Source organism: Platalea leucorodia (assembly GCF_965183815.1).
Source record: "Platalea leucorodia genome assembly, chromosome: 7".
Classification (NCBI taxonomy): Eukaryota; Metazoa; Chordata; class Aves; order Pelecaniformes; family Threskiornithidae; genus Platalea; species Platalea leucorodia.
In genome coordinates, this window is record NC_138829.1 from 31,006,161 (window position 1) to 31,019,627 (window position 13,467).

General features: G+C 36.4%; 1 protein-coding gene across 5 annotated transcripts in view; it reads left to right on the forward strand.

Moving 5' to 3' along the window:
- HEATR5A (HEAT repeat containing 5A) overlaps positions 1–13,467 on the forward strand; it is a 67,458-nt gene that overhangs the window by 43,891 nt on the left and 10,100 nt on the right. For 3 of the 5 annotated variants that reach the window (XM_082316808.1, XM_082316810.1, XM_082316812.1), the window contains 8 exons: positions 3,893–4,031; positions 5,162–5,344; positions 6,217–6,456; positions 7,175–7,356; positions 9,143–9,211; positions 9,633–9,812; positions 11,866–12,100; positions 12,544–12,792. In XM_082316808.1, coding sequence (XP_082172934.1) covers positions 3,893–4,031; positions 5,162–5,344; positions 6,217–6,456; positions 7,175–7,356; positions 9,143–9,211; positions 9,633–9,812; positions 11,866–12,100; positions 12,544–12,792 — 1,477 coding nt within the window. The remainder of the gene's footprint in view (positions 1–3,892; positions 4,032–5,161; positions 5,345–6,216; positions 6,457–7,174; positions 7,357–9,142; positions 9,212–9,632; positions 9,813–11,865; positions 12,101–12,543; positions 12,793–13,467) is intronic. The other 2 variants (XM_082316809.1, XM_082316811.1) reach the window with 1 other exon arrangement.

A 13,467-nucleotide genomic window follows, 5' to 3' on the forward strand; every position in this document is an offset into this window, starting at 1 on the left:
CCACGTTGTGTTAGGCATGGATATACTAGTTGCAGAAGCATGGGAGCTCATCTGAAATGTTCTTTCTTTTAACATATACTAGCTATGATTTTCTCTTCTCTGGGTAAAACACAGTTTTTCTTACATTGATAAAATCACAACAAATCATGTAAGTCACTATCTTGCTCAGAGGGTGTATTAGCATTTGGGATCATATGTAAGTCCATGTACAGTCCACTTCCATGTACACTATGATCTCTCTAACTAATAGCAAGTACCTACTAATAAAGAGGATGTCGTGATAAAGTTGTCTTGTCTATTACTGATTTTTATTGTTTTTGCAAATTGCATCAAAGTACCTCATACAGTACTTCATGAACTTTATAATATTAAATTACTCAATTAAGAAGCAGCATGGTTCATGGCTCGAGTGTGTGTGTTCGTGTATCTGTACACGTGTGTGTTCACCTCTACCCCAGAAACGATTGTGAGCTTTATGGGGCAGGAGTCCACCAAAGTCAATGGCGTTACATGGATGAACTTTTCTCATTCTCACGAACTTGTTACAGACTATGGCCAATGTTGCTAATACTGACAATTCAGTAAACGTCAATATGTCTCTCAAGAGTGTCATAAACAAACAACGTTTGAGTGTGTGCTTTGCAGGTCTGTGATATCATTGCACAAGCGGACTTCTGCATTTGTAAAACTTGCCATCCATCTGTGTAGTTTCCACCCACTAAATCGCCATCTTGCTAGGGAAGCAGAATAAACTATTGGACTGGACCTGAAATCTGCTCTTGACTCTGTTGTTGGCTTGCAAGGTGGCCTTCAGCAAGTCATTCTCCATGAGTTTAAACTTCTGCAAGTGGAGAACAAGGTGTGACTGTCCTCCTTTGCAATACATTTTGAAGTCTTAAGAGGAAGTAGAGTATAAAAGCTGAGTGCTAGATACTGTGGATTTTCACCGCTGCATTCTTTAAGGCAGAAAAACTGGAGAGGCAAAGAATCTGTGGTCAGATAAGTGATCTTTTCCCCTTCTGTCCGTAGAAACACAAATTCTCACTCATAAAATCTTGAAAACAAACGTGCAAAGAAGTTTGTTTTGGTTTTTTTTTTAGTAGCATTTGAACTTGCCTTTTTAAAATTCTGAAATAGACATTGTCTCTTCTTTTTTCTCTTCTTTCTTCTCTTTTATCTTTTCTTTCCTTTTCCTAATAAATGTAGCATTAAGCATGCCAACACAATTGCTGTGAGCAGCTGCAAGCTGCCTCCTCCACCTGTCTTCCCACCCCCTAGAGCATGATATGGTTCAGGTCCCCAAAGTATTTAGACTGTTCGGTTTGTGACTATGCTAGCACTAACAAAACATGACTCAGGCAGTGGATACACAGCTTCACTGGCTCAGTTTTTTGGGGTTTTTCTTTGGTGTTTTTTTTTTTTTTTTTTAATTGTGTACATGTGCCTGGCATAATCTAGCTTCACTTCTTCAGCTTCTGAAAGTATTCCTTGTTTGTCAATTGGATCTTTTTTCACGGGGCTTTGCATCTAACAGTAATTCTTATCCTGTCAGTTAAATTCTTGGCTCCGGCAGAATAGAAATCATGTCTAACATGATTTTAATCATGTCTAACATTAGCTTTAAAGCTAACTTAGGTGAGCACAGACTTCTAAAAAGCTTATCTGTGTAAGCTTATGATATAGTCAACACCAGTTTTCAGCTGCAAGCCATTAAAGATATTTTGAAACACGATAAGTATACAATGTCAATAACTGTGCTGTGCTGTTGTCTTGGTACTGTTTAAGTACTAATTTTAGGAGCAGCTGGCTTACAATTTTAGTGTTTTCAACATTAAATATAAGAAATTAACTAAGCAAATTAGGGTTTTGGTATGTTTGAGATAAGATTCTGAGTTTTAATATATGCTGAATTTACATGTAATGGTCTCTATGTGTGGTTGGTACCACTGTGATATCTATATTTTGGTTTTGTCATGACTGGTTTGTCATTTGTTTTTGTGCAGGAAATCTTGTTGGATAATTCTGTGTTGGTAGGTCCCTGTGCCTTGTTAATCCTAAACTTTTGCAGTTTGCAGTGGTGTTTTTTATTTCGTCTTTTATCTTTTCCTTTTAACCATTTTAATGTAATTTCTTTTAGCATGTCAAGTGACATTTGATTGTCATCCTAACCAGACCCTAACTTTCTGCAGATGGCAGACATACATTTCATTTATGTGCTTAGTGAGGCATAATTTTGTTTTTAACGTGTTAAGCACAGAAAGGGAACTGTGTGTTCATTTAAGTTTGTATGTGATGCTTGCATTTTGTGTCTGATATTTAGTCCTGTCCCCTGCTTAGAATGTGAGAGAATGAGAGAGATGAAAAATGTGCATCTTGCCTTATTCAGTAGCCTGAATTGGATCCTCTGTTTTTTCCCCATTAAAAATGAGCACGCAATTTATGCATGTCCAACTTGAAGTAGAATGTGTAGCCTGCTTGCATAAATGTTGCATTAAAAGCCTCACTTGTTTTTAAACTTTCAATTAAAGTATCTTACAGACAACTTAATGAGTCAGGTTTCTTTTCTGTTAGAAGAATGATGCAGAGAGTGTATCTGTGTGTGTACTAAATATGTAATTCTGAGTATTATAGGTTCATGAGCATGCATAGAAATTCAGAAGATGAAGCTTAGTTTTGTTAATGTAATAAAGCTGAAATTCTGTATCACTTATTCTTTTTGTCCTTAAGTTGTTCTTCTTAACTGTATATTAACTAATATATGTTAGTCATTTTGACTAACATATATTGACTTGTTGCTGACAAATGAGGAGCGTGACCTTACTGCAAGGTTTCCCTGCAGCAGACACTCAGCTCTGTCTGTTTTAAGGATGGTGACAGCTAAGGGTACACAATTGCTTAGTTGTAGAGAATAACTTTTTTGATGATAACCTAAGCTTAATTTAAAAGAAGCCGCATAAATATTGATGTAGCCATCTTGCCTGGCCACACAGCTGGTTCATTGTATCTTTGCGATCCCCTTCAGAATGTTCTTAAAATTGAAAGCAAGCAAATGAAAATCAGAAAGCTCCACTCTAACAAAACAACCTTGAGGCTATGTCTTGGGTTTTTTAAGTGTTTTTCCTTGTTCCTGTAATAATGAATCTGTTACTGTGTATTTGTCAGTATAAAAAACAAACACTGGCCTGGTAGTGTTAAAATATGGTGATGCTATAAACTTTTTTGCTAGAAACTGTTCAGGAGAGCTGACTTGTCTCAGTGTGATACATTCACCAGTAACTCTCACCTTTCCTCTCACCTTCTCTAAAAAGTAATTTAATGTAATCTGAGTATATAATATTTTTTGCAATGAAATTGCAGCAGTGTTCTCTTTGCCCTTTCTTATAAACTTCCTTTCATGCATGGAGTTCAGATTTACTAAAGCGTGATTGACTGTCTCACCCTTGGTTACACTGGCATTTCTCTAGTTAGATCTGAGGATGATTTGAGTAATTTTCTCTTGCACTGAGTTTTCAAGTCCATTATATATATCCTGTAGTCAAAGAATAGAGTTAATTGTTCATTGAGACCACGATTCAACTGTCATTGAAGTTAATGGGGGTCTTTCTACCGATATCGGTGGGAGTTGGATCCAGCCCCAAACCAGTCTTATAAGTTACCTTTGGAGAGAAAATGTTAAAAGTACTGATATGTTAAATTGATTACAGGAGTTGCACAATCTTCCATTTGGGGTTAAAAAGAAAAAAAAAAAAGCTGAGGAAAAATAGCATCAATTACATGCTTACTGACTTCACAGATTTGTCGTAACTGCAATTGTTAACAAAATACCAGCCTTACCGAGGTATTGCTATAAAGGTTTGTTAGCCATCTTACTGTTTCTTCTTGCATGTTTCAGGTGAATCTCTGTAGCTCATACTTATTATTGAGACGTGCAGTGATAGCTTGCTTACGTCAGCTTGTGCAAAGAGAAGCTGCTGAGGTATCAGAGTATGCTGTTGCATTAGTTAAAGAGAGCAGAGAAGATTTTACTCCAGGTAACGTATTGAAGTTTTGGGATCAAAGAGCTTGACACATTGATAGTGACTTTTCAACACACTCTGCTATGGGTATGAAAACTTCTCTACGTTCTTGAAATCTTTAACTCAAAAAGGTTTTCTGCTTCCGTTTTCTATATAGTAGCAAATTATGGAAGCATCCAAACCCTTTCTTAGTGATAAAATGAAGATACTATTGCTTTTCTTATACTGTAGATAGCAAGGGTCACTAAACGAGAAAATGCAAGTGGAGTTCCAGAGAAACCTAAGCCTGTCTAGCCAGTAGCTGTTGTAGTAACCGCTTCATAGTCCTGCATTTTACATGCATATTCATAATTTTATTTTCCCACATAAATCTCTTCTTAAATTAAAAATCTGTCATTGAGGGAAGATGCAGAAAACCTGTTGAAGAAAGTTTCTGTTGACCTTTTTGGAGAACTAGTTAAGTAATGATCAGCTGGGGTCCCTAGAATTTTTAACTTCCTAAAGGTTTGGGTTTTTTGCTAAAAGGCCTGAGAATGATCACTGGTTCATCCTCATGTGCCTTCCTGTGAGGGGACAGTGGTAATAAAAACTTTGGGTTTCAATTCAAGCTCATTTAGAAATTTTCAGAAAAGATACACTATAGTCATTTTGTAAAACTGCTGATTTTTAAAATTGGTAATATTGGGCAAATAAAAATTGGTTATATTCATTTAACAACTCATTTCCATGTGTCTGGTTTTGAGCTTTGTTGGAGAATAATTTTAACTTCCCCTTCAAGTTAAAACATTGTTTTAGTATTACCTTATGAGTCAGTCTGAGGAATCAGATGACCAAAGATAATTTTGGCTAAATAGCTCAGATGCTATGGTGATGGTAATGCTGTTGAAATTCAGAGTAGGATTCTTTTTTTTTCCTTGGGGTAACTTTCTTCCTGTTGTTAGTATGTTTCTGTAAAAGTTCAAAGTTTTGTACTCAGATGATTTAGACATGGTATTAAAGCAATTAATAGTATTATTCCAAAAGTATTTCAGGGCTAGGTACTTGTTGTTCACAAGATGCTCTGTGTGCAACCTTCAGGGGGGTTTCTGTGGTCGTTACTGCAGTTTTGTGATGCGCAGCGTTCAGCTCACAGACTTTCTTCTTAGCAGATGTTAACATCAGAGAAATAGGCCTGGAGGGGGCATTGCTGGGCTTGTTGGACAAAGAATTGGATCAAAGATTGTGCCAAGATATCAAAGAGACTCTGACTCATATGCTTACTTCAATGGCAGTTGAAAAGCTCTCTTTCTGGCTGAAACTTTGTAAAGATGTTCTTGCTGCCTCAGCTGGTAAGTCCTAATACACTGTATTTGAGAACACAATGAAAATAAGGCCTGCAGCAGTACATTATGTCACTGCGGGAAAGTATTCTTGTTTCTTGAATGTTTGACATTTATGAAGTGTATTATTGTCCTTCACATGGAAACACTGGACCCTTTAACTTAGTTCTTTCGGAAGGAATATGACTTTCTCCCTTCTGATTGCCTTTTCCCTATTGAACAAGTTTTTGTAAACATTTTAGTATGTTTTGCCTGTTCATATTCTTGTTGATTTATAGTCCTAATGTTAACTTATTTCCATATCAGAAATGGAAATTCAGAATATATTTCAGCTTGTGCATCCTGTGCAAGTACCTACAAGAAAAATATTCAGACCCTCTCTTCTATTAGTAATAGGAATGATGCAGACCTACTATATCATAATGAAACTCCTGAGCAGATAAAATTAATTACTGTGCTGAATACTGGGGGGAGGAGGAGGATTTTTTTTCTTTTACCTGCAGTGCAGGAGGAAAACTTCTTGAATTTAGATTTTTTTCATTTGGAAAGGTTCCAGCTTCTAATGTGTCACACCTTTTTAAAAGTGTGTTGTTTTCTTTTTTCCTTTCACTTCTTTCACTGCAGTTCTTAATTTATTTTTGTGGTATTGACCTTGTCTTCCAGCAAGTAATATCAACCAAATGCAGACAGTTTTGTTACGTTTTACTTTTAATTATAGGATTTACTTTAAGACACCAAGGTTGAAGGGAGTCATAGTGAGTTGGAGGCTAGAGAAGGACTTTGAAGAGATTTTCTTATGAATCCTTCTGTAGTTTTCAGTTACAGTAAGAAAGAATATTACATTTCTCCCCCCCCCCCCCCCCCTCGTGTCCTAAATACAGATTTTAATACAGTAGCTTCAGTAGATACCACTCAAGAAGAGGAAACTGCCAAAGCGGATGATGCATCTGTATTAACATTTGACAGCGATGAGAAGTTCCATCCTTTCAGTAATCCACGATGGTCTACCAGAGTTTTTGCTGCAGACTGTGTTTGTAAAATCATAAGCCAGTGTGAAAATGCAGACAGTGCACATTTTGACATAACTTTGGCTCAGGAAAGAAAACAACGTGATTCAAGAGGTATGTGTTAAGCACTGACAGAATTTCACAGAATGCAAAGTATGCTTAAAATAAATGTTAGCTGTTTGCATCTTAATGAAATTCATCATAAATTTGTTGTTTGTAACTGTTGAAACCTTTAATTACTCTGATTAGAAGCCTGTATTTATTAAGGTGTAGAGCAATTTTTATTTGCCAAAATATTGGCATATCAGTGCAGCATTTACACTCACTTTCCTAGTTATAGTACCATGGCATATGCGTAGGAAGCCATTGTTTCTGCATAAGCATTGGCAATCAGAAGTGATAGCTGGCACCAGCTTACAACATCACAGTTTAGTATTTGGGAGTACGACTAAAAACTCCACTTTTTTCCATAATTTGCATAATTACCAGTAGAAACACAGTGCCAATTTTCAGTACCTCTATCTGTTTGTCTGGAGTTGTTTTCCTGAAAATCCGTTTTTAGAAAATCTGCCTCATACATAAAGATATTTATGCTTTATTCTAAGTCCTTTTTTTAAATTCAAGTGGAAAGGAGCTTAGATCAGCTAACATAAGATGTCCAAGTAAGATTGTTGTATGTGTAAGCTGCCTTAAGTGAATCCTTGATACATGGTAAGATAAAATGTAAAATATACATTTTGAAAATGTTGGGAGCAGTATTATAAAATATATTATGTCTAAAGCTAAATCTAATAAAACTGTTTTCTTTTTTTAATTTCTGTTTTCTCTTCAGATGACTTTTTGGTATTGCATTTAGCTGACTTGATCCGTATGGCTTTTATGGCTGCCACAGATCACAGCGATCAACTTCGTCTTTCTGGGCTTCAGACATTGCTAATTGTTGTTCGGAAGTTTGCGGCTGTTCCAGAACCAGAGTTTCCAGGTCATGTAATTCTGGAGCAATATCAAGCCAATGTAAGAACTATTGCTAATAACTTAGAAAAGTTTAGAGTTACAGTCTAAAGAGTTACTAAAAGAATTTAGAGTTACTAAAAGAAATTTGCTTTTTGCAGGGCATAGTGCTAGAGTTGGGTTTCAGTGAGTTTGTAACTGAAACTATTAATTTCTTCAGACTTAACTTCCTTAGAAAGCATGTTTTCAGTTGGTATATATTTTAGCCCCAAAGTTTTTCAAGTTTCAGCATTTTTCCCTCTTCCCTATTTGAGTACTGCAAAAAGAAAATAGAACATTGGGGTTTTTTTGGAAAGCATTGGTTTCAAAGTGCAGAAGTATTGCAAGAAATATTAGGAACAACTATCATTTAAAACTCTGCTTAAAAATAAGTAGCCTTTGCACACCAGAGATCACACTAGGAGATCCTGGTCAATAAATAAACTAGAGGAGGTGAAGACATGGATTGTTCTCACAAGGTCTATTTTGGTTAAGTCTTGGTTGAGAGTTACAGAAAAGATGTCCTGATCATTTTGCATCCCAGACTGCACTTGTGTTAAATATGACAGGCAGCTTTGTTGCGCCTCATCTGGCTCCCATTCTTCAATTTCTAGCAGGCATTGAATAAGTCAGACCACTTTCTCTCATAGAAATGGAGAGATCCTGACACTGAAGACATCCTAACCCACTTTGATCTTGCTTTTGCCATTAGAATTCTGTTCTACTGGCACTTCTTTGTGGGAAAGGAGAAGTGCCTTGATCTAGTCTGGAACTACCAAGGGAAAAAAATACACTATTTTTCCTTGCTGTCCAAAACCATGAAGCAGGTTACAAGTAGAACTAATAATTCTCCTTTTAACTTCCACTACCCTTAAAGTTTTTCTGCTAATACTGTGCATATATCTTCTCATCAACTGTTTCATAGAAGTTGAAGAGACATGAAGCAGTTAAATATCTAGTCTTTTTCTTGTCAATTTTTTTTCCATATCAATAATCAGAAGTAGATGGATGTAGATTTTCCAGACTTAAGTAATTACTTCCTGAAATCAGAGGTTCCTTAAATGAAGTCTGAGCTTTAGGTCTTAAGAAACTGTCATTAATTGTCATTAAAAACAACTCCTTTTCACTTATTTTCACTAACTTGTAGTTGTAGTACTTGTACTACGCTTTGTACTTTCATCCCAAAGAGCATCAGACTTAAGTGTGAGTTTTCAGATACCAGCTAAAGCAGCAAGGGAAATTTTCAACAGCCTTTAGTGAAATAGCTTTCAACAGTGAGAGGAGGTGAAATCTCTGCAACCTGGTACGTATATGTTTGTGTGTTCTTTATTAGGCAAATGGGGCTTGTCCTCTCCAGTTCTTTCACTTTGCAAAGTTGACCAACTTCAGCTGTTTGTTTCCTTAAATCTGTATTCTTTCTAAGTAAGGAACAAGTAAGGAAATGTCACTCATTAAGTGTCTTGCAAATCTTCCATGGTTTGGAACATTGTTTTTTCTTTTGAGGGCATCTCATCAAGTCAAGAGTTCAGGAAGGAAGAGGTTTCTGTTTCAGTTTTAGACTGTGCAAAAAATAGAATCAACTTTGAAGACCCCTCTCAAAGAGAACCATGTCTCCAGTGTAAGCCAAACAGAACAGTAAAAGTATGACTGCAACTGTCTCCCTGCTCTTTAACCTCACTGAAGTGGTTTATGGAAAAATGAAAAGGAAACTATGCTTTATAAAGGAAAACTGCAACAAAGCCTGCTTATGAAAAGTAATTATTTAGTTAACTGTTCACTACCTATTAAATGTTGTATAACTTCTCTTTAGGTTGGAGCAGCACTTAGGCCTGCCTTTGCTCCCGAAACTCCTCCTGATGTCACAGCAAAAGCATGTCAGGCAAGTGTTGAAAGTCAGAAGTCTTAGGTAATAGACCCTCTGAAATTTTCTTTTTGCTTGATACGCCACACAAGAATAAGGAAATAAATCGTCTAGCCTCAAATCCTCAATGCACACAAAATAACATCACCCATGTTACCTCTATATTGTAACAACTCAAAGATTTTATCCACTTTAAAATCTTTTGAGAACCTTTGTAGTAGTTGATACTTTGGCTGTTATTTATGACATCCCTCTAACATTTTTGGCTTTCGTTACTTATGTATACCAAACTGTAATATCGTTTAACATTGATTATTATTCAAGAGTAACCATATCTCAGTAGAAATTAAATCTGGTTTTCATGATTTTACAGATAGAAAAAAGAGTATCCAGTGGTGTTTGGCTCTTGTTTCTCATTATTTCTGTTTTACAACACTAGGTATGCAGTGCCTGGATAGCAAGTGGTGTAGTAAGTGATCTTAATGACCTTCGAAGGGTTCACCAGTTGCTCGTATCCTCTTTGGTAAAGGTGCAGGCTGGGAAAGAAGCACAAAGTCAACAATATAATGAAAGCACCTCTACTATGGAGACACTGGCTGTGCTTAAGGCTTGGGCAGAGGTTAGTGTAACAGTTCTGTAATGATAGTCTTGATATCTGGTAGGTGAGTTAGAACCTTTCAAACAGAATGGTTTCAGGAATTTCTTACATGCTTCCTTAAATAGAAGTTGCTGGTCCTTTGCTTTGCTTTGATACCTCTAAACAGCACATGAACTTCGTAAACTTGACAAAAGCACTGCTAATTAAACTGCTTATATTATACTATACATTAAGAAATAATGTCTAGTACTTAAGAAATATTAATTTCTTAATGTGTTCCAATATTTCAATATTCATTTTAAATTGGCATGGTATAAATGGCTATGGTGATGGTCCACTGAATGTACCATTTTAAACAGGTGTTATTTTTCTCATTGTCTATTGGCATTTAATTTCTTACAGGCAGTTCTTGTAAGTTAACAATGTCAGTTCAGTACTGCATTGGTTTAACTGCCTTAAAGTCAGCTCAGGTGAATGCCTGTTTTAATACATGTAAATGCAAGGTTAGATATTTAAAAATCAAAAATGTGAACAATGTATGTAATCTCTAGAACATATGTCTTAGAAAGCTCTGATAATGACCCTGAATGCTGACAGCTGATAACCAGATAAAGATGAACATGTTATGTAGTTAATATTATATTTCTGTGTATAACCAGGGAGCTATTTTGAAGGAGAAAGCAGGCAATAGATAGCTTTTATGTGAACATTTGTATAAAAACATACCAACCTCTGGTGTCCATACTAGAGAAAGGACATTGGCAGAATAGGAAAGCCATTGGAGAAAAGCTAGCAAGTCGGAATAAAAATCTTGAAACATGCTTACACTGAGAGATTTAAGTAGATCAGTCTATTTAATCTATTCAGGAAAAGATAAGGTATTGTGATCAATTTAAAATTATTATATGGAGAAAAGGTTTTTAATGGCATATAACAATAACCTGTCACTGATCAGAAGCTGAGGCAAAATTCAGACTAAATGTGAGGCTCAACTGTAAGAAGTGAAGATCTGTAGATTGTTCCAGTCTATAAGATCACTAGAAGTCTTCAAAGCAAACTCTGTATAACTTTCTACTGGATCTCGGATATGAGAAACTATGACAAAGTAAACTGGGGATAAGCTTTTGTGACCTATAATTTACAAATATTTCACTTAAGCCCTAGGCGGTTCCTTCTCACTGAGGATCTTACCTATTTCTTGTCTCCAGAATTTGAAGGAATTCCCCCACACTGTTGCGGGGAAGAGTGAGAGAGGGGCTTGGTGGGTGCTTAGTTGCTGGTTTGGGTCAACCCACTACAACTAGCAAACTTGAAAAAGGTATAGAAATCATAATTGCAGGAGATAGATACTCACAAAAGCTAACTTCATATTACTTTAACTGGTCTCCTATGTCTCCTTTATAGTTGAGGAGAAGAGCTTCCCTCCAGGGGTGTTTTGGAAAGACTAAAGAGAGCTGCTGGTCTGAAACATTCTCAAGCCTATCTTTTTCAATAACTAGAGAGGCATCTAGGGCAATTAACCTTCTCACATTGAAGTTAACTATTGATGGTAACACCCAAAGTTTGCAAATGATACAAGACTGTACTCTTCATTCTTTACTGCTAACACAGAGTAATACATAGTTTTGAGAAGTTGGTAGGAAGTGCAATATGTCATTTCAGTTAAAAGAAGATTTAGGAATGATTTGTGTGTAGTTTCAGGATCATGATTATAGGTATATTATTTAATAATAAGTTCTTCAGTCTTGTAGCTATAACTATAACAGGGTTTGATGGTTGGAAGCTGAAAGCTGGACAAGTAGTATATTCATTTTTTTGAGCAGGGAAGTTAAATGCAGCTATGTTTAGGAATTTTAATAGGTTTCCCTTTATTGGGACTCTTGCATCAAGATCAGCTAGGGGAGTGGATTCAGAAGGTTTAGAAAATAAGTGCTTGTTCACCCATGCCTACTGGACTTGAAGCAGGAATAGATTCTAGGAAACCTCATGCCTGTTCAACAGGCAGTCATGCTAATGATCACAGTAGTTTTCCAAGTTCTAATATTTGTAAATCTCTCTCCAAATATATAAACAGGTGTACATAGTTGCAGTTGAAAAGCAGAAAAAGCAAAGTGATGCACACAATCACTGTTTAAAAATTGTGAACTCTGCAGAAGAAAGCTACAGAGATGTAACATCTTCAGCCAGTGGACTTCTGGATTTAGTACAGGCAGATCTTGGAACACTGAGCAAGCTCTGGCTTGCTGCACTTCAGGATTTTGCTCTCTTAACTTTGCCTTCAGAATATGCATCGCAACTACCGGCTGAAGGTAAGGTGGCAAATCAATTGTATTTTCATTGGTCACTTGTAAGTGCACATCATTAATGTCCTAGCTGACTTGTGTTAAAGTCACAGTAAGATTAAACTGTATAGAGAATACGTATACTTGTGTACCTATCTAAAGATAAAGACTGCTTTTGAGAACAGAGGTTGCACTGATGTGGAAAGTAGCTTGTTTGGTATTCTTGTTTGTTGGGTAATTTTATGGTTGAAAGAAGAAAAAGGTAATTGTATTGGATTCTATCCAAATAAATCTAAATGAAGAGCTCTTGTTAGCCTGAATTTTAATATTGAACATTAAAAAAAAAAGACACACATAAAATATGATAAGTATAATTTCAATAAAAACAAGAATCCCATTTTATAAGAATGAGAAAATATGGTAGTTGAAAATAAATGACATCCTTAAAACTGTAACTTGTCTTCTTGTAGGTGGCACGTTTTATACGGCAGAGACAATTGAAAATGCCAGACCTCATTACTACAGCTCCTGGGCACTGATACTTTATGCTACAGCATTATGGCTTACTAGCACAGGTTTCATTGTTGTTGATCCAGATGAAGGAGTTACTAATCTCTCTAGACCTGTCACCCCAACTACAATGTGTCAAGATTCTTCTACCAGGCCCTTGGTGAAATCTCCTGAAGACGTGAATACTGATAGATTTCATCTTATCTTGGGTTAGTGAGTGCATAATCTGTCTAGATGCTATAACCCAAAACATAATTTTTAATAGATAAAACTGCTAGCAAACAAATATTTAATCATTCACATTTAACTGCATCGTTGAATATTGCATCTCTTTGAAAAATACAGAGTCAGGAGAATTTTAAGTCCTAGTGAGAAAATTGTAGAGTGTTTTCCCAAATGTGGTAGAAAAAACACTCAGTGTGAGCTAAACAAGTCCTAAACAAGTGCTTACTGCTCTGCTTGTAAACATGCAAGTTCAGAGGTGGATTTTTATCATGGTTGTAGCACTACAATTACAGAGTGTACAGTTTAGCATCACTGAAGTACAGTTTTACATCACTGAATAGTGTGTAGGTTGGAAGGGACTTGTGGAGGTCATCTTGTCCACCACCCCTTGCTCAAGCAGGGTCACCTGAAGCCAGTTCCCCAGGACCGTGTCCAGACAGCTTTTGAATATCTCCATGGATGGAGACTCCACAGCCTCTCTGGGCAACCTGTGCCAGTGCTCGGTCCCTCTCACAGTAAAAAAGTGTTTTCTTAAGTTCACATAAAGCTCTGTTTAAGCTTCCGCTACTACAGAGGCTGATCAGGCCACTGAATTTGGTCTCAGTTCTCTAAACTTACACAATTGGGCATTTATGGTTGTTTGTTTTTTTTTTTTTCCT